The sequence below is a fragment of the Bombus vosnesenskii genome, unplaced genomic scaffold, assembly GCF_011952255.1.
Source record: "Bombus vosnesenskii isolate JDL3184/JDL3185 unplaced genomic scaffold, Bvos_JDL3184-5_v1.1 scf7180000016263, whole genome shotgun sequence".
Classification (NCBI taxonomy): Eukaryota; Metazoa; Arthropoda; class Insecta; order Hymenoptera; family Apidae; genus Bombus; species Bombus vosnesenskii.
Window position 1 is genome coordinate 2214686 of NW_022884332.1, and position 26471 is coordinate 2241156.

A 26471-nucleotide genomic window follows, 5' to 3' on the forward strand; every position below is an offset into this window, starting at 1 on the left:
TAGAATGAGTAAGATATTTTGAAACGAGCTTAAAAACCTACCTACGCTGCTATTTAGTATCACCAAAATATACGAATTAAAGAATGTTATTTAATTTTTTTTGCTTACGTGATCTTATACTTTATCGGATTGCGAATTATATATTGCAATAAATTATCGTTTCGACAACCGTGTTCATAAAATATAAGAAAGTTATGTCTATATATTTATATCTCAATGGATAGAAACATATACAAACATTCATGTTTCGAAAATGTATTAGGACTATCATATTACTTCCAAAAATACTAAAAACGTCTAAAAATACTAAAAAAATATTAAAAAATCGCTGGCAACTAACAGCGTAAACACATTATATATAATTACTAGATAATTATTCTATTGCAAAGTGTGTCATCCTGAATGGGTCACAAACAGTACACCGTCGGGCAGGTAAATAATGTTCGCGATGGAAACTACTCGATCGACACAGTGTCTTTTTGTAAAGTTTCTTAAAACGGTACAGAATGGAATATTGTTTCACTGGTTGGAATTACGATGTCTCTGGAATGTTTGTTGCGGTATCTAAGAGTAGTGTGCGATGGGTAGTGCTGCTTCGCAGGCACCTGTGCTCATGCGTTGTTTAATAACAAGTGATGCGTGTGTAAATTTCGTGTAGTGGCAGTGGAAAGAGATAGTATAGGCCGGCCAGAAGTCAAACCAACATTAACACAAAAGAAAAAAAGAAAGAGAACTACAAGAGACGCTTGTCTGTTACACATCGTGCTTGCTGCCGAAAATAAAATAAAGTGGAGAAATTAAAAAGAAAATAAAAAGGCATAGAAGGTAAATCTTTTGTCTAATCGCTAATCATTTTGTATGTGGGACAACGTTGTTATACAGAAAGATTCATGTGAGTGTGTAACTTGAATGTGTAACAGTAACAAGTAAAAACAGCCAATTGCATTCTAACTAACGTTGCAAATATATACTGCTACCAGTAAATATCTATTTACAAACGAATAATATAATACAGTCTATTGATGTAGAAACTATGAAATATATATAGACATGAAAATTATTATTTCTCTAAATTTCCAATACACTGAAATTTAATATCTGCGGTGATTGGATAATATTCAAAGCATCGTATACCATACAATTTTCATTGAAAATGTAATACTCGATTCATTGAAATCGAATATCTATCGACTTCAATGATCTTGTGATAATTTATTTCGCAGTTTCTCAGATGATATAACAAGGCATGAAAAAGAACATAAATGAAACGTTAAACAGAAAAATGTGGTGGAAACGATGGATCCGTTACCAAATACAAATGAAATACACGAATTGAAGCGTAAATCAAATTTTACTTACATCGAAACTGCGATTAGCAGAGCGAAGCTCAAAACGAGAAGCTTTTGGTGGTGGACGTGGTTTGGTGAAGCGGGTCAAAGATTGATATACTAATTTAGGTGACTATATTTAAGGGAATAGGGAGAATAGAATAATGAAGGGATACGGCGCGTGGAAAGCATAGCGGCATAAGCAGAACAATTTTACTGCTATTATTCGATCAAGTAAAGCTTCATGCATCTGAAAGAATAATAAAATATAATCATTACGTAAAGACCGTATCGTATGATTGATCACGCACGTGCTTTCTTTTCTTTCAATATCTTTTGGTCTACGATACGTGGTATCGATTCTATTAGTCAGCGCAAGTGAGCTTTAAATTTGAGATGAATCTTTTATTTAGTAATTAAGATGATCTTCAAGCTTGTAGCAGAATGTTTCATGAAGAATTTGGTATCCGTTCAGAATTGCCACATTCCTTTGATTTAATTAATTCCCAACTAGTGTCAATGGATCGTAGATGACTCGTAACGAAGTTAATTTCGGACAATTCCATTTTTAAATTATGTTTCCTATCTTATACGATAGAGATTTTGCATTCATCGTATTATGTAACATTGAGATATTAAATTAATTCAATTAGAATTACATATTAAATTAATATTACGTACAGTAATAAAAAATCATTCGTTAGTTGATTGAATTAAACAATTACCTAAAAATTAATCTAATGTTGTATGTAATAATATAAATTAAAAATGAATAATCTATCGTGTAATGGTCACCTATGATCCAATAATACTAGTTGAAGATTAAGATTCTACTACAGATAAAATTGTCTTTAGAAATCCTACATCTTCTTCATTGACCATATTCGACATACTTGAAGTGAAATAGAAACATAAAAATAAATGTAAACTCAGGCTTAGAAAATTAACTCTGCAAGGAACTACTGAGGACTGTTTAAGATTTAAGAAAAGTACGATAAAGAATTGAAAAAAGTAGAATTGGAATGTCGATGTGGTGTCGACTGTCCGGACACTGAAATCTTTGCGTCGAAGAAATGAGAAGTAAATAATATTAATGATGCTGTCCATTCGTGAGTCGAATGGCGAATTGTACGAATGTATATCCCATGCACTGAGAACTCGTTGCTTCAAACCTTTTATGTCACGAATATCCTGCGCGCGGACGGCTTTTCTTTCGTCCCTCCTCTCTGCAATCAGAAAATCCATTCGTTTCTTTCGTGGGAACTCTGGGAGAAGGAGATCAGTACGAAGAGCAAAACACTCGAAGAAAAAAGAAAAACACACAGGGATATTATGGCACATGGCAAAAGAATCACTTTTATTTGATACTTGAAATGTACAATACATGACGTACAAAAAACGTGTGACGAAGGAAATCTTTTTGTTATTGAATTATATACAAAAAGAAAAAAAATTGAATAAAACGCATGCTTACTCGAGCTTATGTATATATGTAGTCGTGAAGCCGCGGACTATATACAAATATTAAAAACGTAAGAAAAATGTACACTCGTAAAGTGTATAGGCAGCCACGCAAGCACACACCAAAACGTAAGATGTTTAATGTATTAAGTAGAAAAAGACGATCTGCAACATCGTTTTGTAACATTGCATTGTTCGTGGTATATGAATATTTTTATGTCTCTTTTTTTCATATTTCAAACCTCACACCGTATTCTCCACTTACCCATGAAATGGACCTCCATTTTGTGGATCATATCTACTCGTTCCGTAACTCGTCCCTCCGTTTCAACCTGTGAAGAATTATTCTTAGTATGTTTCCAGTTCGAATTTTATATAAATCTCACAATAATCGTATATAAGTTGTCTTTTAGAAAACCTATGATATATAGCAGATATATCGATAACATAATACAAATAGATAGTAACTAAAAATTGAAGCAAAAGATAAAGAATTCCTATGAAAAGAAAACTCGACTTTTTGATCATTCTACTTCATATTTCTAACCTTGCTCCAACCCTCGAATTTAAGAAAATACTACGACTCAAGATTGAAACTCGAAATTGAATACCACAAATCAGATTCGAAAATAATTTCAATAAGTTTTTTAAAACAGACAAATACGATTGGATCAAAAATAATTCGAAGCACGTAGCAGGGCTAGAAAGAAGTAGAAAATCAATCCTTACTTCCGTAGCTTCTGTAACCTCCCAAGCACGCGGCCGGAAGTCCTCAGGAGCAAAGTGCGTGAGCACTTCCTCCACGGTAACGTGTTGCAGCTCGATCATCCTCATAAAAGCACGGAAGCCAACGGTAGCGGCCACTACACTTTCGTCGGTGGTCGTTTCTTCCGTCAGAACCTGCGTGATCAATGGACCATGACCTTCTCGTTCCACTAATTGAACCAGCGCATTCTGAGCCTCGGGAGTTTTCAACGCAGGGAAATTGTCCGTCCTGTACAGACTCTCGTTTATCTCGTTCACGGAGACACCTTGGCGCACCAAGAAGCCAATAGTAGCCAATTCTCGAAGAGGAGCTTCGCCAGGTCCAAATTCTTTCGCGTGAAGCATCTCCATAATTTCCTCCACCTCTCTCGCGATATTCTCTCTTTGTCTTTCTACGATTTCCTCGATGGTCACTTCTTCTTTCACCTTTATCTTGTCTTTCTTCTTCTTTTTCGGTTTTTCCTCCGTGATTACTTCTCTGGGCTTCTCTTCGAATATTTCTTCTTCGGTTACCACTGTTTTCTTTGCTTTTCGTTGTTTGGCCTCGATTCGTTTCGTCTCTTGGACACCAGCTTCAGTGTGCACCTCTGACACAGAGACGGTTTGCAAGGTTTCCGACGTGATTTTAGCGCGATCGACCACCGATTCCACTGTGAAATCTTGCGCTATGTCTTCCGTGGCCACTTCTGAGACGACCACTACACCTTCGCGCTCCTCCACCACCCGTTTCGCACGTTCCTCAGGCTTTGGTACCATTTCGCGCGCCTTCTGATCGTCGATCTTCTTCAGCGACGCGGTTGCTTCCGTCACTAGCGGCTCTTGGATCGGCACCACTTTCTTTGCTCGTGATATCTATGAAATGGAATGTTAACCTTTAATCTATGAGCATTAATTGAACGCAAATTTATCCTTTACTAACATTTTAGTTGACTATGGAGCACAATAATTAATGGTAGCTGTTAATATTATTTATAGTGATATAATGCATTTAATATATTTGTTATTTGGTATATCTTGGATTATAGCTTTCAGATCTTTTTTATCTAAATTAAGATTGTACTTGTTAAATTATTGAAATTTAAGTACAATTCCATTAGGCGTAAATTGTTTAAAAATTTTCTATACCATCTAAGGTAATTGTAGATATATTTAATTGTTGTATTTACCTCTGTTGGTTGTTCTTCAATAATCTCTGTCGTTTCGAGTACCTGAGTCTCTTCAACGTCGACAATTTTCCTAAACGTAAAATTTCCATTATAATTATATCTCTTCATATATAAAACGTTTATTATTAATACATATTTAACTACTAATTCTACTGACTTTTCCTCTGGCTGTTCTTTAGGAACCAGCTTCTCTTTGCGCACTTCCTTCTTGTCTATCTTCACACGTTCAGTCTTCACCTTCTCTTTCGTCTCTTTAGCCTTCTTCAACTCTGGCTTCTTCTTTTTCGGTTTCTCCTTAGGTTTGACTTCAGTCACCTGTTCTTCGACCACCTCTTCTTCGTCAAAGAATGTTGTCTTACCCGTTACATCTGAAGGAAGAATTCGTACGATATTCCACTTTCAATTAATTATATATAAATTTTAATATAGTTAATTTTTAATTAACGGTATAAAATTATCATTAACTTTATATTTTCATGCACTACCTCTTTTAAAATTCCTTATAAATTTTCCTTCAATTTTCTCACAATATTATTTAAATGACGTACAAGTTTTTAATGTTTAAACGTGAATAACATATATATATATAGTCTGGTAGATTAAAAAAGAAATGGTACCTGTTACGCGTAGTTTAGCTTTCGTCGTTGCCAAACCTATCTCACTGGTAGCTTTGCACACATAAGTAGCATCGTCTTCTTCGGTCGCGTGTTTAATCGTTAGCGATGTCTTTTTCTCTTCATCGGAGATACGAACTTTCACGTTCTGGGTATTGGAGACCAACTTGTCATTCTTGTACCATACAACGTCTAAAAATGAAAAAATAATGAAATCGAATTTATAATTAACATTCTATCGAATCAGTTTGTAAATTTATATTTATTTTTGGCTGCAACAATAACATTAAAAAATAGCTAATTTTAATTTATTCCACTTTACAATGTATTTGCCATTATCTTACGAAATTCTCTTCAATCTTAATAGTAACGTTTTAATTTTAAATGATTCGTACAATTTGTGAACTGGTCTGATATGAGCATGTAAAATCTAACAACAATTGAACGATTGCAATTTCATATGTTTTTTTTAAACATATTTCCTCGTATTGGTATACGAGCTATTCAGAACTCAAATTGATCAACTCTGTTTTTTAAAAATTTCTCAATTTTAGTATCAAAGCAACTGGTATTTCCTGTTTCAAAAACAGATTGCCCTTGATTATAATCTTCTGCATGGCTCATATAGTAATTATTTGTGATGATTATTAAAAGTTGTAAAATACCTGGAGCAGGATTGCCAGAGTATACGCATTCAAACACCGCGGTTTCACCTTCCCTCGCATAAACGTCGGTTATCTCTTGGATGAATCGTGGTACAGATTGCGTGGCTAAAACCAGGACACGTAAATTCTGATAACTATCCAATGAGAAAAAGAGAAAAGTCTATAAAACAAAAATCTGTAATAAACAGTTTACCTGATCTCTTGATTGGTGATTGTGCGACTAGCGTGACCCCGATGTCAGTAATCTGGTTAGCCGAACGAGAAAAGGACAAAACACTCGTACACAAAGAAAATCCATGCGAAACAACAATTTTATGAAAAGCATAAGAAATAATTAATCTTATTATACAAGGCGATTCGTGCAACTCAAACGAGTCATATCTCTTCGTTGATTAACATTCAAGGAAAATATTAGAAGAAAAAGAAGATATTAAAGTTTCGATATTAAAGGTAAAACATTTTTTAACTTTCAAGTTTTAAACTGATCAATTTCGGACTGTGTTATCTTAATATATTTTTATGTAGAATTTTTTTATACAAATGATTGTATCTGTGCAAAAAAATGTATGTCTTCTCAAAAAATCTCTTGAAATGATTCATCTTTTTCCTCGAGTTTTTTCTTCTAACTTTAGTCAAAAATGGACTATTGACTTGTTTCAATTGTTACGTAAATCAGCCTGTAGCTATATTGTTAGTAATTCGATCAACAAGAATACCTGACATGGTGCCTCTTTCATCCTCACTGTGATGTTCACTGCATGAAACCTCGGACGTCGACATGTTTCCAGCTAATCCAAGGTTTCCACTGCATTGACTCTCCAACAACAAAAATTCTTGCAACTCTTCTTGACTATCTGCTGTATGCAATTGTTGAAAAGCTTCCAAATCAATTTCTCTCGGTTCCAAAGGGTACATCTTTGGATCCATCATCAAGTTGCCAAAACGACGTTCTTTCGACCATCTTGCTACTGGAATTCTAGATTTCGGATAAGTATGATATTTCCTCGCGTGGTCATATTCCAACGTAGTTTCCATCATCTTTCCAGCGCCATAATGCTCGGTAGCGAATTTATTTTGCCCACTTCCGGTCGAAGCTTCGCTGTTCTCCTCGATAGGCGACAGATAGACGCCAGTTTCTGGAACGTTCAAATGTTCAGAGTGAACGTGGCTCCTTTTCTCAGTTCTCGGGGGTGGAAACTCGTCGAAGTCCAATACGATCTTCTTTTTCCTTTGCGTTCTTAATGACTCCATTTTAGACTCGTCTTTCTCTACCGATATCTTATCGATATTCGGCGTGGTTTTATTTATTGTTTCGTTATTACTAGTCGTATCAAAAGTATGAGTCTCTTCTTTCAATTTAACACTTTTGCCCAGTTTTACCGCAACTAATTTATCGGCGGATTTCATTGCTTTTGATTTTTCCAATCTCGTAGGCGAAGGAGAGTTCGATTTACCTGTTGCTTTCCTCAGTTTCTCGCTCGACGTGGATTCGTTGATCTTTGAACACTTTGCTCGGACCGGAGACGGAGATCTAGCTTTCACGGTCGTCACGATCGTTCCCCTTATTGGCGAGGTCGACTTTTCCAACGTCAAAGGCTTCGACAATTTCACCTTCTGCATATTAGAAGATTTACTCGTGCTACTTCCATCTCGTCTACTTTTCATTGAAACAGTGGTCGAAAGCGATTTCGTCTCCGCGCTCCTTTTCGTCACGGTTTTCTCCTCCAAACTCTCCGATTTCTTTTTCTTCACCACTTTACTTAACCTTTCACCTTTCATCTTTTTATCCATACTTTTTTGTTCGTATCTAATCTCGTATTTGTCATTAGATTTAGATTCACAGCTATTTTCGATATTTTGATCCAAAATCGTTCCTCTCTGAGTAATATTCATCTCCCAAGAATATTTTGTACTAGTAATCTCTTGTTCGATCTCTGTGGAGTCGGAGAATCTTCTGGACAAGAAGAATCCTTTCTGAGAAGAATCTTCCTCCTCGAAACACCTCTTACCTTCGTCGTCGATGTTCATTAGAGTTCTTGTGGAAGAGAATTCGCTGATCATCGTCGAGCTATCTCTTTGAGAACCTTCGTCCCTAATGGCGCGATCGTCCAGGCTATCCGTCGAAAAGCTGCACTCTGCTTCACTCAGCATGCAATCGATCGTCTGTGACCGACGACTCTTACCTCTCAGAGCTTCTTGCATCTCCTCCATTTCGGCCACCCATGATGGTTTCCTGTACTCCTTTGTTCCGAGGATTCCTAAGGAATCGAGGGATTATTAGCGATGTATTCGCATCTTCGACCCTTTCAGTCCCATCTTCCAAGCGACGTGATAATTCTTTTTAAGCCTTTGCATTTTAGATCAAAGCATTCTTTTCCGCTTCTTGGCTTTCGAATCATTTCGTGAAATTGTTTGCAACCTTTTTAATGGGAAAATCTGAACGCGAGAATTTTGGAAAGCACGTGTTGCAATTTGTAATTTTCAGAAGTTTGAAAATTTCGACATTTAGAAATTTAGAGATTTGACAATTTAGACATTTAGAAGTTTAAAAGATTTGGTGATTTAGACATTTTTTATTTTAGTATTTTTTTCTTCTCTGCAATCATAAAATTAGGAAATTTCGCTACAAGAGTTGTTCAAATTAATCTGCGGATTAATACCAAATTAGGAATCTCATGATCATTTTCACATAAAAATTCGAGAGCCAATGGATGGAACTCAAAGGGTCCGAGTAGCTGGCAGAACGCTAAATGAAAGAATATAAAAAAAGTGTATAAAAGTGATAGGATGTGCGTGTTCAGTGTGAGTTTTGAGACATAATATTTATGAGGGAGATACAGGGAGAGCATTGGGAGATTTTCGCTGTTGAATCCAATCGAAGAAGAGCGTAGCTGAAAAGAACTCGTATCAAGCAGATTAGCGAAGCTTCTACAACTTTCGAAAATTGCTTCTTCGTTCGGGATGAACGAATCGTTACCTTCTACAGACAGGTACGTCATCGTGGTCGATACGCCGAGTGGATTGTGTACTTCGAACACAATCTCACCCGTGTCGTCGGGATATGTTTCGGCTATCGTCAGTATCGACGTGCCATCGTCGAATTCCTCGATTTGGAATTCTTCGGACGGCATGATCTCCTGGCCTTGCTTGTACCATTTTCCTTCTGGTTTCGGTTTTCCCTTGACCTTCACTTCCAGTCTATGAAAAAGTAGAACACAATAAAAATTGAAAATAGCTAGATTTGATTTAATAAAATTCTCAGCTTTATCCATAAGAAATTATCGATGGTATTAGTATAATTATTAGATATATTATACGTTATAATATACACATATTAGATATATTAGATAAATTAAATTAGCCATTAGTGTTTAGTCGAAAGAATCAGCTTTGTCTGACTCGAAAGTAACATTCTACTTATTGGGTTGTTAACTAAGTGATTGCGGTTTTTGTTATTACTATCTAATGATAAAATCCGTAATCATTTAGTTGCCAACCCAATAGATATAGCGTAAAATATAGCTGGATTTCTTTGATTTTCATTTGATTATCTTCCACGGGTTCGCATACGCGTGAAAGTTTTCCTAAATGTTTGCAACATCATCTTTTTACCTGGTTAACTCTCCGACTTTGGTAGGAATTAACTGAGGAAGTTTCTTTATTATCTCCGGCGCAGATTCCTCTGTGTCCGTGTCGAACAAGGGAGTTTCCTAAAAAAAAAAAAAAGAATTAAATTGAAAAATTGTACGTATTTATAGAAAAATCGAAATTTATGCAAGGTAATTTTTCTGTAGGTACCTTGGGAGATAAGAGATCCTCTTCCGAACCACTCTGCCCTGTAGTAAGAGACGTCGCAACGATCGAGGATGCGATCTCCGAATCTGGTACGTACTCGTATGCTGTGAGGGGAAAAATATTATTATAAAAATCAGATTATAGTTTTCTAAAATGTACATTTCATAAAACATTTCATCTTGATTTTTCATATTCTTGTAATACTATCTTTAATATCAAACTTAAATAGTATTATTTTTATTAATTTATATTATTTCTTTTTATATCATTATATTTGATATTATTTTACAATCTGCTGTGCAAAATTTTCTCACCACACGTTCCGTACCAAATTTAAATAAATGCCATTTGTTCAACCATAACAATTCAATATACAGGGTGGTTGGTAACTGGTGGTACAAGCGGAAAGGGGGTGATTCTATGCGAAAAAAGAAATGGAAAATATAGAATAAAAATTTTTTTTTTAATTTTTCCATCGAGACAACGATCTACAGTGAGATCCGTTATAACGTACCGCACGCGTACTGAGCGAAAATTCAAAGTCGATTTTCTCGAAAACAAAGTCTCAAACGAAAAATTTTTATTTTATATTTTCGACTTCTTTTTTCGCGTAGAATCACCCCCTTTCCGCCTGTACCACCAGTTACCAACCATCCTGTATAATAAAAGCTCCTCAGCCATAATTTTATTATTCGACACATAAACTATTATCAAATTCTTTCAAATTGTCACTTTTAGTATTACCATTAAGTTTATATTTCTACGTATTAATTTGTCTGTACAAAACTGTCTCATAAATTTCCCCTAAATTTTCTCAAAATCTTATTTATCATCTCGAATTTAATCATCTCTATTATTATTTACAAACAACAATAATTAAATACACGATAAAATTCATTACCTTCCACGATAAGCGACGTCATGCAAACGGCCTCGCCAACAGGATTCACGGCACGACAAGTGTATTCTCCGGCATCTTCAGGGAATACTTCGGTTATGGCCAAACTGCACACACCTTCCGTGTCTTGTATAATAGTAATCTCTTTGCCCTCTTTGATAGGTTTGTTGTCGTGGTACCATTCCACTTTAGGCGTAGGTTTCCCATGGACGATGCACGTCAGGTTTGCGCTTTCACCGTCCATGACCCTGACCGGTGACAATCTTTTAACAAACGTCGGTGAAACAAGCTCAACGGTTTCTTCCCACGGTGTCTCCAACACATTTATCGTCGCCGTACAGGTGACTGATCCGCCAACGTTTTCGGCGCGACAGGTGTACGTGCCCGCGAACTCGGGCTTGATCTCCTTGATCATGAGGATCGATCTGTTCTCTTGCGTCACAATCCTTACCTGTGGCGTGGACTGCAATAGAAATTCACAAATTATTATCTTCGTAATTCTCAAGAGTCTCTGGTATTGTTAATTTCCAGTGTAGATATTTTAAATCTTTAAACACAAATTGTTTATTATTTGCCATGTTCTAGGGTTTCTCCTATGATTAACTTTTGACGAGGATATTTTAGAATTCTAAATGCAAATTGTCCTTTATTCGCTGACTTTTAATGGTTTCTGTTCGATTTTCGATGCAAACATTTTTCTGAGGATTCCAAATGCAAATTGTCTTTTATTTGTGATTTTCAAACGCTCTTGTCTTAACTTTAAGTGCAAACGTTTGGAATTCTTGATAGAAATCATCGTCTATTTGTAATTTTTTAGAATTTTCGTTATAGATAAGTAGTTTCCAGCGTATGTATTCTGAATTTTTGGTACAAGTGTCTCGTTATTTAATGAGAGATGTAGTTAGCTGTTACTAAGATTCTCAGAATGATACGAAAGCCTCGAAGAGAAGTCAAAGGATGTGGAAAATGAATTTGAAAATATAAGCAGAGAAACAAGTGTGTAAATGTTAAAAAATACAAACGCAGAAAAAAATATAAGGAGAAACAGGAAAATGGATAAATACGAAAGTAGAAAGCTGAAGTACCTCCAGAGGACGAGTTTCGTGGAACCACTGGAAGGAGGCTGTCGGATAGGATTCAACACGTGTTTCCATGATCACGACCTCTCCTTCGGCGACAATCTGTGGTTGTAGCGGCTCGATAAACCTCGGAGCTTTCACTTCGTCTGTCTTGTCCTCGCGTTCTTTCACCGTAACAGAGCCCGAACTTCTCGCCTCTCCAACAGGATTTTGTACTCTAACCTCGTATTTCCCGCCATCTTTCTTCGTCACCTCAGGAATATATAATTCAGTGGTAGTTTCATAAATATTTATCACCCGTTTGTCAGATGGGACAATTTCAGTTCCATTGCGGAACCATTTCACTTTTGGCGTTGGTTTGCTCTCGAAATCGGCTGACAAAGTTAGAGGTTTTCCAAGTTCGGCTACCAAGGCTGGTAAAGGCCTGGTAATCTTTGGTGCTCTTAGAACTTCCGGTTTAGTGACCCTCACCGCGGTACCGATCACCAAATTAGCTCTGCATTCGGCTCGACCGAATTTATTCACAGCTCGAACGCGATAAATCGTCTCGTCCTCTTTCATTGGCTCCAATATGTGCAATTTTGCTTCACCGGTTTCAGGATTGAAGGTGATTTCTCTACCCTTTTGAGGTTTCAGTTCTTGCTCTCCGCGATACCATTTTACTTCCGGCACCGGTGTTCCAGTGACCACACATTCAAGTAGAGCTGGTTTGTGCTCTTCCACCATGAGAGGCTTAATAGGTGTTGCGAAGTGTGGCGCTACGCCTTCTTCCTCTTTTTCTGTGAAATAGAACGTCGTATGAGTTTATGGTAATTGTAAAGTGGAACGATCACGCGACGATACTGTAAAACTTCATGCAAAACACATCTGCATAATAGCGTAGATTGTACGCAACGAGCATAGAATTTTAATTTCGTTAAAATACTCGGATGTATATAATTATAATTATCATTATTTTCATTAATAATTGAAATATTCAAGAATAATTATTAATAAAAATAACGGCTTTTTTTTGAACGCAAAGCGAACAGGCTTGCCGATCGCTAAAATTAAATAAAAAAGCAAACAGTAAAATTTCTGAAACATAAAATACAAACTTTTAAAAATTTGTATATATATTCTTATAGGTTATATGTGATTTATAAAAAATTGCTTCCCTTTCAATTAAGTGTATCTACATTACCCTATAGAAATAAGAAAAACACACAGTAACAACAAAGAAACACAGGTAGAAAGCATCGTTCACACGTTTGCCAAGAAATTTCATAAATCCATAGAGTCGTAAGCCATTTGTAAAAACTCGTTAATTCCATAAGCCATAAAAAATTGAAGGAAAACGATCACACAGACGTCACAACACACAGATCTAGTACCGAATATCACGAGATTCACGGTGGACGTGGCTACTCCAGCGGGATTTGACGCTCTGCAAGAATACATGCCGGCATCCTCTTCTTTCACCTTAGTTATCTCCAACGAGGCTGTCGTTTCGTAGATGGTCATTATATACTTCTCACTGGCGTGAAGCTCCTGCTCGTTTCTGTACCAGGTAATTTCGGGGAATGGACTGCCGAACACTGTACATGTGAATTCTGCGGTTGTTTCTGGTTGCGCGATAACGGGTTGTAGCTTCTGAATGAACCTCGGAGCGATCTTTTTGTCTTTGTCCGTGATGGATATTTCTACTTGCGTACGCTGCTTGCGTCTGCTCTTACGATCCTCCACTTTTTCTTCTTTGATCTTTGTTTCGACCTCGACTACATCTTTCGTGACCACATCTTTTACTTTTTCCTCCACTCTAACCTCTTCTACGGTAACAGTTTCATCGATCACTTCTGCCTTTTCTATAGGAACAGGTACAGGTACCTCTTCTGGTTTCTTTTTAGGTTTCCTCCATGGTATTTTAGCCACTGTTTCTTCCTTCTCTTCTATCTCTTTTGGTTTCTCTAATTTCACTGGTTTCAATTCTGGTATTTTTTCTTCCTTAGGTTTCTCTTCGGGTTTCTCCTTTTTGATAGGTTTCAGAGTTACCTCTTCGGGTACTTCCTTTTCCTGTGGCTTCTTGGGTATTGGTCTAAGACGAACCTCATCTTTCTCTTCTACTACTTCTACCTTTTCTTTCTTGACTGGTTTAAGAACTACTTCCTCTACTTTTTCAATGAATTCTTCGTGTTTCTCGACTGGTTTCAATTCGACTACTTCCTTCTCTTCTTCCGGTTTCTTTGGACGTCGTTTCTTTATCCTAGAGACTTCTGTTTCAACAATCTCTTCGATTACTGTATCTTCTTTGTGTACCACTTCAGGTTTGATCTCTACAATTTCGACTTTTTCTTCGACGACTTCTTTCACCATTTCTTTCTTCGGTGCCCTCCAGGGAATTACGGGCGCTTCTACAGGTTTATGTTCTTGGATCTCTTTAACCACCACTTGGGCCATCTCTTTAGCTTCCACTTTCTGTTCCACGACCGTTGTTTCCTCCGAGACCACTTTCTCTTGATCGATCGGTACGACTGTGACTTCTTCTCGGAAATCGACGACCTTCTTCGCCTTTTTGCCAACGCGCCATGGTAATATGGATTCAGGTTTTTCCTCTTCTTTAGGTTTCTCTTCGACTTTTTCAGGGACTGGCTTCGGAACCGGTTTTAATTTCACTTCCTCCGGTTTCTCCTCTTCTGGTTTCTCGATAGGTTTGCCTGGTTTCAGCTTAACTTCTGGCTTTTCTTCTTCAGGTTTCTCTTTCTTAATTGGTTTCAGAGTAACTTCTTCCTTTTCCGCCTCTTCCTTAGGAAGACGCTTGACAGGTTTCAATGTCACTTCTTCTGGCTTCTCCTCTACTTCCTTGGGAAGTCGCTTAACAGGTTTTAACGTAACTTCTGGTTTTTCTTCTTCAGGTTTCTCCTTCTTAATTGGTTTTAAAGTAACTTCTTCCTTCTCTACTTCTTCCTTGGGAAGACGCTTGACAGGTTTCAATGTCACTTCTTCTGGCTTCTCCTCTATTTCCTTGGGAAGTCGCTTAACAGGTTTTAATGTAACTTCTGGTTTTTCTTCTTCAGGTTTCTCCTTCTTAATTGGTTTCAAAGTAACTTCTTCCTTCTCCACCTCTTCCTTAGGAAGACGCTTGACAGGTTTCAATGTCACTTCTTCTGGCTTCTCCTCTACTTCCTTGGGAAGTCGCTTAACAGGTTTTAACGTAACTTCTGGTTTTTCTTCTTCAGGTTTCTCCTTCTTAATTGGTTTTAAAGTAACTTCTTCCTTCTCTACTTCTTCCTTGGGAAGACGCTTGACAGGTTTCAATGTCACTTCTTCTGGCTTCTCCTCTATTTCCTTGGGAAGTCGCTTAACAGGTTTTAATGTAACTTCTGGTTTTTCTTCTTCAGGTTTCTCCTTCTTAATTGGTTTCAAAGTAACTTCTTCCTTCTCCACCTCTTCCTTAGGAAGACGCTTGACAGGTTTCAATGTCACTTCTTCTGGCTTCTCCTCTACTTCCTTGGGAAGTCGCTTAACAGGTTTTAACGTAACTTCTGGTTTTTCTTCTTCAGGTTTCTCCTTCTTAATTGGTTTTAAAGTAACTTCTTCCTTCTCCACTTCTTCCTTGGGAAGACGCTTGACAGGTTTCAATGTCACTTCTTCCGGCTTTTCCTCCTCTTGTTTGGGGAGGCGCCTAACAGGTTTTAACGTAACTTCTGGTTTTTCTTCTTCTGGTTTCTCTTTCTGAATTGGTTTTAGAGTAACTTCTTCCTTCTCCACTTCTTCCTTGGGAAGACGCTTGACAGGTTTCAACATCACTTCTTCCGGTTTTTCCTCCTCTTGCTTGGGAAGACGCCTAACAGGTTTCAATTTAACTTCTGGTTTTTCCTCCTCTGGTTTCTCTTTCTTAATTGGTTTCAGAGTAACTTCTTCCTTCTCCACCTCTTCCTTAGGAAGACGTTTAACTGGCTTCAATGTTATCTCTTCAGGTTTTTCTTCTTCTGGTTTCTTCAAATGCTTGACAGCTTTCAATTTAACTTCAGGTTTTTCCTCCTCTGGTTTCTCTTTCTTAATTGGTTTCAGAGTAACTTCTTCCTTCTCCACTTCTTCCTTGGGAAGATGCTTGGCAGGTTTCAATGTCACTTCTTCCGGTTTTTCCTCTTCTTGCTTGGGAAGTCGCCTAACAGGTTTCAATTTAACTTCAGGTTTTTCTTCCTCTGGTTTCTCTTTCTTAATTGGTTTCAGAATAACTTCTTCCTTCTCCACTTCTTCCTTGGGAAGACGCTTGACAGGTTTCAATGTCACTTCTTCCGGTTTTTCCTCCTCTTGCTTGGGAAGGCGCCTAACAGGTTTTAACGTAACTTCTGGTTTTTCTTCTTCCGGTTTCTCTTTTTGAATTGGTTTCAGAGTAACTTCTTCCCTCTCCACTTCTTCCTTGGGAAGACGCTTGACAGGTTTCAACGTCACTTCTTCCGGTTTTTCCTCCTCTTGCTTAGGAAGTCGCCTAATAGGTTTCAATTTAACTTCTGGTTTTTCCTCCTCTGGTTTCTCTTTCTTAATTGGTTTCAGAGTAACTTCTTCCTTCTCCACTTCTTCCTTGGGAAGACGCTTGACAGGTTTCAACGTCACTTCTTCCGGTTTTTCCTCCTCTTGCTTGGGAAGTCGCCTAATAGGTTTCAATTTAACTTCTGGTTTTTCCTCCTCTGGTTTCTCTTTCTTAATTGGTTTCAGAGTAACTTCTTCTTTCTCCACTTCTTCCTTGGGAAGACGCTTGACAGGTTTTAATGTCACTTCTTCCGGTTTTTCCTCCTCTTGCTTGGGAAGGCGCCTAACAGGTTTTAACGTAACTTCTGGTTTTTCTTCTTCTGGTTTCTCTTTCTTAATTGGTTTCAAAGTAACTTCTTCCTTCTCCACTTCTTCCTTAGGAAGTTGCTTGACAGGTTTCAATGTCAATTCTTCTGGTTTCTCCTCCTCTGCTACTATCTTTTTAGCTGGTTTCTTTCCAGGTTGCCATTGCAATTCAGCCTTCTTTCCCAAAACTTCTCCATTCTCCACTGCTTTAGGCTTCTCCATTGGTTTGAGCGTTATTTCTTCAGGTGTTTCTTTCTCTTTGGGGATTTTCTGAATCGGTTTCAAAGTTACTTCCTCTGTTTCTACCTTTTCTTCTGGCTTCCTCTCTTTTCTCGTGGGTTTTAATACAACAGCTGTAAAGTCTTCAGTTTCGGCCTCTTTTATTTCCTTCGCAACGTCTTTTTCTTCAGAAACTACCGGTTTCTTGGGCTTCGCTTTTCTATGCCATGTCGTTTCTTCAATTTCTTTTATTTCTTCTTCTTTCGGTTTGATCGGTTTTACCTGCACTTCCTCTTCTTTTGGGGCGTCAGGTTCAAGTTTTTCAAGTGGTTTCAGGTCTGGTTTCTCTCGTTCCTCCTCTTCGGGTTTCGGTTTTTGGAATGGCTTCAATTTGATCTCTTCTTTCGGCTTTTCTTCTGGCTTTCGTTTCGGAATGGGTTTCAGTTGCACTTCTTCCTTCTTTTCTTCTTCAATTGGAATGCGTTTGACAGGCTTCAGCTTCACTTCTTCCGGTTTCTCCTGTTCTTCTGGTACACGTTCACGTCTGGTAGGTTTCAATACAACTGATCTAATATCTTCAACCTGTTCTTCTTTCCTTTCCGGTATCTTCCGTGGAACCTTCTTATCTCGAAGCCATGGAACCTTTTCCAGTTTCTCTTTTTCTTCCTCTGGTTTCTCTTCAGGTTGAACTTCTGGATGAAGTTTTTGCGGAATTTCTGGCTTCTCTTCCTTCTGTTTCTTTCCTCGTATCCATGGAACAGGTACTTCTTCTTCAGGCTGAACTTTCTGCAGAACGTCCGGCTTCTCTTCCTTCAGCTTCTTTCCTCGTACCCATGGAACAGGCACTTCTTCTTCAGGCTGAACTTTTTGCGGAACTTCCGGCTTCTCTTCCTTCGGCTTCTTCCCTCGTATCCATGGCACCGGCACTTCTTCTTTTGCCTGTTTTTCAGTCGTCTTTTCAGTCTTTTTGACGTCGAGAAGAGTAGTATCCTCTTCTTCGTGATAAGGAATCTTTTCTGTAGGTTTCTTTTTACCTCTGGCCCAAGGAACTGGCACTTCTTTCAGTTTTTCCTCAGACTCGATATCTTTCTTCACATCCAAGATCGTTTTATCTTCTTCTTCCTGGTATGGTGCTTTTTCTTTTGGTTTCCTTTCTTTTCTCCAAGTTTTTACTTTTTCTGTCTTCTCTTCCTCAACTTTTTCTTCTTTGTCGATCTTTAATAGCTTTGTATCTTCTTCTTCGATGAATTGTGTCTTATCTGTCACCTTCTGCAAATCTACTTTGTCTAAAGTTTCCTTCTTAATTTCTCTCTTCTCCGTTTTCGTCGGTTTTAGCGTGACTTCTTCCAGACTTTCTCTACGAATTTCTCTTTGCTCAACTTTAGTCTTCTTCAAAGTTATTTTCTCCTCAGTCCAAGGTTTAGTTTCCGGTTTCTTTTCAACTTCTTCTATCTTCTTGACCTGTTTATCAACTTTGACCGTAGTTTCTGTGTCTTTGGAGACTTGAAGAAGGGTCGTGTCTTCCTCTTCAGTGAACACGTCTTTTCTTTCAGGCTTTTTAGATACTTCTTTTACTTCCTTCTTGGGAATTGGTTTCAAATCCACTGCTTCAAGACTTGGTTTCTCAATTTCTCCCTTTTCTGGTCTGGATGGTTTTAATTCTACTGTCTCTATTTGTTCTTTGGGTATTTCTTTCTTGTCAGGTTTAGTTCTCTTCAAAGTTATCTTCTCATCAGTCCAAGGTTTAAGTTGCTCAACCTTCTCCGTTGAAATCGACTCTTTTCTGAGTTTCTTCACTCGAGTGTCTTTGGTAACATCAAGCAACGTCGTGTCTTCCTGTTCTACGTAATCAGTTTTGTGTACGACTTCTTTCACTGTCTTCTCTGTGATTTCTTTCGTGACTGATTTAAGATCCACTGTTTCCAGACTTTCTTTTCGTACCGCAGATTTTATAATCTTTGATGGTTTCAACTCTACCGTTTCTATAGTTTCCTTTTCAACCTCTTTCTTCACAGGTTTCGCTTTCTTCAACGTCACTTTCTCTTCGGTCCAAGGTTTAGGCCCTTCTGGCTTCTCTTCTATCTTCTCTTTCCTCAATTTCTTCAGTTCTTCAGTCTTTGATACGTCCAATAAAGAAGTGTCTTCCTGTTCAAGGTATTCAGTCTTTTCAGTGATTTTCTCAGTGACTTTCTCAGTCACTGTCGTTGGAATAGGCTTCAAGTCCACCTTCTCCACACTCGGCTTTCGAATCGGAAGTTTCTCCACCTTGGATGGTTTCAGTTCCACAGTCTCTATAGTTTCTTTCTCAACTTCTTTCCTTATAGGTTTAGATTTCTTCAAGGTGATCTTTTCTTCTGTCCATGGCTTTGCCTGTTCTACCTTCTCTTCAATCTTCTCCTTCTTTATTTTTCTGACCTCTTCGGTTTTGGACACGTCCAACATGGACGTATCTTCTTGTTCAAGATAATCAGTTTTCGAAATAATTTCTTCAGTAACTTTCTCAGTCACAGTTGTGGGAACAGGTTTCAGATCTACTTTTTCCAAACTAGGTTTCTCAATATCCTTCTTAACGATCCGCGAAGGTTTCAGTTCCACAGGTTCTATAGTCTCTCTAGGAATCTCTTTCCTGTCAGGTTTCGCTTTCTTCAATGTAACCTTCTCTTCGGTCCAAGGTTTAGTCTCTTCCTTTCTCTTTTGAACAGTTTCGTCCACTTTCTTCGTGGTTTTAATAAATCTAGAGTCCTCTTCTTCCACGTAAGTCTCTGCTGTAGTCTCTTCCAGTCGAGCAATCTTCTCTTCAGTTCTCACATCTTTCGTTACTTCTTTCGTAACATGTTTCAAGTCAACAGCTTCCAGGCTAGCTCTTCTAATTTCTTTTTTCTCGATTTTCGCTGGTTTTAATTCAACTTCCTCTAATTTTTCTTTCGGTGTTTCGCGAGGTATCTGTGGAGTTTTCTTTAATACTATAGCTTCTTCGGTCCAAGGCTTAACTTGGGACTCTGTCCCTTGTAATTTGTCCAAAGATGTGTCACGAGATTTCGGTTTCTCTTTTCGCCATGGCGTCACGTCGCCAAGTCGAGGTCGATGATGAACTCGCCCCTTTCTCCAAGGTAACGATTCATCCCCTGGTTGTAAAGGTATTTCAAGTGGCAATCCATTCTCGTCTAAGGGTAACGGTTCAAGGACAATGTCCTTGCCCGTACCAAGACCTATCGATGGTTTCACGCCGGTTTTCGCGCCTGGTCCCGTTTCTGCAGGAACTTCGTAATACGCTCCTTTTCTCTCTACAATGGTACACGTGCCAGAGTAATTTTAAATCTCGTTTCAGGATGACATCGTTGAATCATCGCTCACACGGAAGGAAGCTCCGAATCATGCTAAAAACAAGCTGGCAACTGGTACGTGGGATGATGTATGTTTTAGGTGAGTAGTAACGATATTAGTGCATGCTCAACTATGATAGTACTTGGGTAGCTGCAGAATAATTTATGTTTGTATTCCATTGCTATTGTTACTGTTGTTTAGTAGGTGTTTGACATCAGTAGAATGAAATTCTATTTATCTGAGTCAGTTCAGGGTCGAATGCTTCTAGAAATACTACTAGAAATAAAGGTTTTTAAATACGGTGGAATATTTATTGTCAAAATGGCGATTAAGGGAAGATTTTGGGATGGTCTCTTGTGAAAATCATTGGAAAACAATAATAAGAATTTCATTTTTATTTAAAATAATAATTAATAAAAATAGTTGAAAAACTCTTTTCCTATATGAAAATAAAGTTATTCTATTGTAACTTTTCAAACTTCTACTTTAATAATTAGACTTCTTGTGATTCTCAAACATAGTTAGAATTTTTCATTTCAAAAATAGGCATTCACATTTAAATAACACGTAAACAAAGCTCAGATAAATGGAATCCTATTATAATGAGTAAGGATTTTTCACATGATGCAGACTTTTCGCTTTAATTTCTAATTACACTCTAAAATAAAAATGACTTCCCTCCTGATGAATTTTTTATAGATCAGTTCAGTTCTTTTTCGTAACACGCTAAGATCGCCCTTCTGGCGATAAAATTAAAGATTCGAAAAATCGCGATGCCATAAAAATTGTTCAACCTTAAAATATTCCTTTTAATCTTTTCACGTTACAAATATATTATTATATTGAAATTAAACAATTCGTGGTTTCAAAAGTAAATTGGAAAGACATATACAATGTGCGTTAAGAAATTAAAAATTCATCTTCTTAAATCTATCCATAAGTATGTGTTTCGATATCCGTGCACAAGAATGTAATTTCAAATAGTAAAAATAAAATAATAATTATATATATATTATACGTATATCTAAACGCGACATGTGTCACACGTGGAATAAAGTTCTCTAATTCGTACTGACAAGTGTTAAAATATCTTCGATACTCTACGAAGTTCAAAGACGTCCAAGATCAAATGAAACACAATGCGTAAGTTAAAACAGTCCAAAGTAATTTATCCTCGGTATCTGATCTCTCGTTGTGTCTCGATATTAGGAACATTTGTGCCGTCATTTGCGGTGTGTCAGGGCAGTAACATGCCAAAACAACACAATCCTAACCGAAGATATTTTTAATAATTACTCGTGACTATAGCAAATGATGAACAGAGAGAGAGAGAGAGAGATTTTATATTGTGTCTGATCGTGGGAAATCAAGAAACGAACAATGTTTCAGCAGTAAACAAACATAAATATTTCGTTACATGGCAATTATATAAACAATACGTGACGATATTTGAGTTGCTTACAAAACACGATAAATGGCCTGTCTAATTAATCATACCGTGAAACGTTCACGACAATATCCGGTGGTTTTATAGATATTCATCCGAGGATTCGAACGCGTGTAAATGCACTTGAAAATTTATGTTTCGCAATTTTGGATGGACGACCGGTGGAGTTGGGCCAAGTCGACCTCGCAAAAGAGAAATCAAGGCAGATCGCCAGTGGATCGTCCTTCGGAAACCAAAGTTATTCGGATTGTTAATATTCGGACGTGAAATAATAATCGCGATGAAGCAGGATTTATTTTAAAAATAAATCACAGCCGATTCCTCGATCTTCCATTTCGAATGTGTAAACACAAGGTTTCTTTACGTAACGCGAGAAACAATTTACGACATCGTAGTTTCTTTAACATCATAGTTCAATAAATTTTATTAAAAAATTGCCGAGATTGTTTTCTTACGAAAATCGTCTTTTTTTTTTGTTTTCCTCTTCCCTCATTTTTTTTTTTTTAAGTACAAAATTAAGATGTTAAATTATGCGGTCGTTATTTCTCGGAGAAAAGGATTAAATGATTTCTCGAGTGTTAAAACGCCTTCTGCAGACGTTGCTTACTTTTGATTTCTTTTTCATTCTCAGCGGGGGATTTTAGCGTAATATCAACGAAAGCGTGCAACACGCTCGTCTTTAAACTTCGCGTGAGTTTATTTTTAAACACGACATGAAACAGATGATTCGTCATCGACTATCCAGATTCCAAATGAAACTTTTTCGCCGTTTCACTGTTTTTTTCAGATATATTTTTAAGTCGATTCTGTTAATCGTGGACTCACCCGTGAAGTGAATAATTGGAATAAGACAGAAACGAAGATAGGTTCTTTTGTCGAAGAAATTAATCATAATAAACGTGACAGATGTGACTGCAGTTTAACCGATCGTTTAGAATAAACGATATCGAATAAAATAATATTTGGGAAAGTGATCGTACAAATAGTTATAAATTTACAAAGGTAAAAGCCATAGTATGAATGCGTATTATTAATTAATTTATGTTTTTTTTATTACAGCGTTATTCGTATTTGTATATTATTATTTCTTTAATATGTTCTATTAATAAATTTTTCTGTTCCATCAAATTTGTAATTGCAATGATAAATGACACGTCTCAAGTCTTAGTAACAAATTAAAAATTCGTTAACAAATTAAAAATTCCCTTTTTTATAGCGGCTTTCATTTTAAACTCGTTTGTATCAATTATTGCAATCGTTTTATTTTAAATAAATATAAATTTGATTTGAAGAGATTCCTTATGAACACTTCGCAGAATAAAATGGAAAAAGAAGATTCAAATAAACTTTGTATGAGATGCAGACAATGTAAGTCTAAAGTTCAATAAGTCAAAAGCATGAAGCAAATCTATAGCGAATTATTATGTGTCAAACGTTTATGACACAGGTACAAGATTAAGCAGCCTAACGTCGGTCAGAATTATTCAAAAATTCCTGATTACTATCGATAGTTTTAATATTTGCAATTCTCTGACGACTTCCTTCAGACTATTAAAAAATCTCCTCATTACGTCAACGAATTTCTTATCTCAAATTCTTAGTCTATCGATTTAAAATTGATAGGATCAAGTATTTCAATTTCTTGACAAATTTTTTTCAAAAGTAACAAATCGTGGTCTTTACCTACGAATTTTCTATCTCGAATCTGTTGATTATCATTTCAAAGTTTCTCCGACTAATAATCTCGACATCGACGATTCTCTAAAAAATTCTTCAGAAAGAATTTTCTAATCCTTTCTCTTAATAGTTTCTAACAAATCTCATCGGTTCAAAATTCCTCTTTAATTACCGAGAATTCTATCATTTTGAAAATCCTCCGACCAACAGTCCCAACATTTGCAATCCCGCAACGATTTCCTCTGAAGTATCAAAAAATCCTTCCTCGCCGATAAATTTTGCATCTCAAATTCACCGACCATCGTTTCAAAATTCCTCCGATCGACAATTCAATCGCAATGTCGATCTCTTCGTCGTTTCAAAATTCTCAATTATCGTCGACGGTTCGATCATCTCTTCATAATTTCCTCGAAGCTATTAATATTCAAAATTCCACTCTCCTTTGACAAATTTTTCATCTTAAATTCCCAAGCATCGCCTCGAAATTCGCCGATCCATCATCGTCTCAATCCCAACCCCAATTTCCTCGTCATTTCAAAATCCTCAATCGTCAATCGCTGCGACACTCCACGACTCTCTAAAATTTCTGCTTAAAGATTCCTATCTCGAAGAGAAGACTCGATAAATTTTCTTCAACGTCTTAACCAAATATCGTGTTCATCGCTTCGACGACTTCCTGCGGTAGACGTGGACGTCGCGCGGAGGAGTTGCAACGCGGAAGCCCCGTCTAGCGTTCTAAGCTCGCTAATAACCTGGCGGCGGGTCATTATTCTAGAGAAGGAGGTAACGGAGGCGGCGGTCGCACGCACAGTTTCCCACTCAAAATGAAAATCCCGAACGCGACCCGTCGTAGAGGGGGCAACGGTGATGCATGCACCGAATACTTTCAGTGTCGGACGCCGACGAATCGTGGTGGGGAAACTCGTGTCTGACGCCACTACGCACATCTCTACCCCAAGCTTAGTCTAGCCTTAATAGTCATCCACTGGAAGCCGGAGACGATGAAGCTGGCCAGAACGAAACGTCTTTCTCTGGATCTTATTCTGCTACGGCAATCTCCGTTTCCACGCTTCGTCAATTTCTCTTGGCAGGGACATCAAGTGACATTTAAGTGATATTCAAGTGATATTTAAGCGGTGCTTCGAACGGTACGCGTAACGGTGATATTTTCTGACCAGTTTCGTGATTAATCGCTGACCAACGTGGTGTTTGACAGTTGGCTGCCTTCGATCGGACTGCATCGCTTTGTTTTTGCGACAATGTCGAATGCTAGTTCGATGGAAGTGCAGCCGCGATTGAACTGGACACGTGTGATCTTTTATCGAAGTTGAACGTCGCGAAGGTAGTGTGATATATATATTTTTTGAAAGATAAATTCTCGGTGAGCGTTGGTGCGAAAATTTGAATAAAATTCGTGTGGTTGGTTATAATACAATCTTTGTGGTGCTTGATCGAAGTGACAGACTCGTCGGTGGAAATATATAGTTTTTACGTTTTTCTTCGGTGGTCGTTACAGTGAATCGTTGATATATTCTTTTTATGTTCAGTTTGATTTATTATCGAACGTAATTAATCATTTATTCGGTATAAATATGAGTTTCGTTTCTATTGTTGGACGATTACAAATACATTTCTTGCTAGTTTTAGTGATTCATATATTTTTTTCGAGATACGAGACTCACGTACCATGTTCGTACGAGATAACGATCAGTATGATTCTTCTTTTCTTTTTTAGCGGTGATGATTCACCTGTGGTGAACAAGACAAAGCGTTGTTTATCGTGGCGAGTCTCGTTTCTCGGATACATGTGAGAACGGATACAGTGATACACACTAGGATCTAATGGATGACACACAAAATTTATTCGATGAATCACGGACGATTGGAGTGGTCATGTACAAAAATAAAAATAAAATCAACGTTTAGCGAGACGTGGTTGTCCCTGACCTTCTTCTTTCCCTCGCACACGCTAATTCATCCGTTTCGTATCTTCTTCTTTTTTCTCTTCATTCGGCCTCTCGCTCTTATACATCATTTTTTGTTTAATTCGAATTTATCTCACGTTATCTCTCACATATACAAGAGTTTGATCGCTTTAACACAAGTTTAAAACCGAACAGATTCTTATCGATCAGCGATTAGAATAATACGACGGAAAATCGAAGTTAAACAGTCTTAAACATTCTCATGTTTCTCGTATAAAACAAATGAAGATCGAGCGTGAGCTCAAAATTGAAAACATCTATATAAATTAACAAAATTTCACAGTCGATGGCTACGATAATACAAAGAAATTTTATTTGATATTCCTCTCAAACAAAACCAAGAAGATTAGATACAAATTCGAAACTCAACAAACTCCTATCGATCAATGAGATTTTACAATCAGTCGTTGTAACATTACAAAATAAGATCAGAATTGAACTATCTTAAAACTGTATATTCTTCCTTTAAAAGAAGATCCAATAAAAATCCAGAAACGAACAGATTTCTACAGATCAATGAGACTTTACGATCGATACTGTAATTACTAAACTGCGAATATTCACTGGTTTGGCGTTCATTGAAATACAAAAAATGTACAGAAAACAACATAATATACAAAAGTATAGAAAATATCTGAAATAAAGTATTTATAATATACAGAAGATAAGATTCTTTCTCTAAATCTCGTTGCTTTAATTCCGTTAAATTCTATTCAGGGCTGGTTCCTTTAAAACATTCGCAGTTCACCAACTACAACAACAAACATAATTCAACTAGAGAGCATCGAAAGATTGCAGCAAGTGGAATTCCACTTAAATCGAAGCCAGTTGGAGCGAGCAGACGGTTGGCCGCTTCGTCACGATGTCCCAACGTCCGTCTCTCCGCTTCCCTCGACGAGCAAGAGGAATCGAGACGTTTCTCTCGGTTGCATCGGGTTTGGACCTCCCTCGTATACGCGATCGGGCCACGAGCGCCGCGAATTTACCAGAAATAATTCCTTCCCGCCTTCCAGAGTGCGCTGACACGCGCTCGCTCCCCCGTATTATTTCTAGCGGGGCTGAATCACCAGGGCAGCTGGGTTGGCCGAAATAGTCAGGCTTCGTCTCCCTCCTTTAAAGCCTGGCACGGCGGACAACCGTCGACGAACCGACGAGAAATGGCAGCTGGGGGCAGCGTGAACGCGAAGAGGTGTGAGGCCACGGAAAAGAAGAGCCGAACGCGCACGCATC

General features: G+C 37.6%; 2 protein-coding genes across 5 annotated transcripts in view; one reads left to right on the forward strand and one right to left on the reverse strand.

Annotated features, from left to right (window-relative positions):
- The window catches only part of LOC117242036 (titin), a 130552-nt gene that overhangs the window by 45782 nt on the left and 58299 nt on the right, over window positions 1–26471 (reverse strand). Inside the window, 14 exon segments of the mRNA XM_033508366.1 lie at window positions 2501–2554; window positions 3055–3121; window positions 3519–4406; window positions 4721–4790; window positions 4878–5088; window positions 5338–5526; window positions 6000–6104; window positions 8183–8257; window positions 8977–9197; window positions 9612–9709; window positions 9798–9898; window positions 10696–11155; window positions 11778–12550; window positions 13145–20092. Coding sequence (XP_033364257.1) covers window positions 2501–2554; window positions 3055–3121; window positions 3519–4406; window positions 4721–4790; window positions 4878–5088; window positions 5338–5526; window positions 6000–6104; window positions 8183–8257; window positions 8977–9197; window positions 9612–9709; window positions 9798–9898; window positions 10696–11155; window positions 11778–12550; window positions 13145–20092 — 10260 coding nt within the window.
- Window positions 326–25187, forward strand: LOC117242040. 4 transcript variants are annotated; one of them, XR_004495169.1, is made up of 5 exons: window positions 350–825; window positions 9794–9883; window positions 20137–20231; window positions 23853–24598; window positions 24992–25187. XR_004495169.1 is itself a non-coding variant. In XM_033508375.1 (5 exons), the coding sequence occupies exons 2-5, from the start codon at window positions 9866–9868 to the stop codon at window positions 24186–24188; spliced, it is 342 nt and encodes a 113-aa protein (XP_033364266.1). In that variant the 5' UTR covers window positions 778–825; window positions 9794–9865; the 3' UTR covers window positions 24189–25187. The 4 variants fall into 4 exon arrangements, 1 of the variants encoding a protein (XP_033364266.1); XM_033508375.1 differs by having other exon boundaries at window positions 778–825; window positions 23853–24039; window positions 24147–25187; XR_004495168.1 differs by lacking the exon at window positions 9794–9883 and having other exon boundaries at window positions 326–825; window positions 20137–20206; window positions 23853–25187.

Bases quoted from the DNA above. Each gene is read 5' to 3' on its own strand.
- LOC117242040 (XM_033508375.1), top strand. The intron at 20,232-23,852 runs GTGAGTAGTAAC...TTCTGCTTAAAG, and splicing joins TGGGATGATGTATGTTTTAG to ATTCCTATCTCGAAGAGAAG. The intron at 24,040-24,146 runs GTAACGGAGGCG...GAATACTTTCAG, and splicing joins TCATTATTCTAGAGAAGGAG to TGTCGGACGCCGACGAATCG.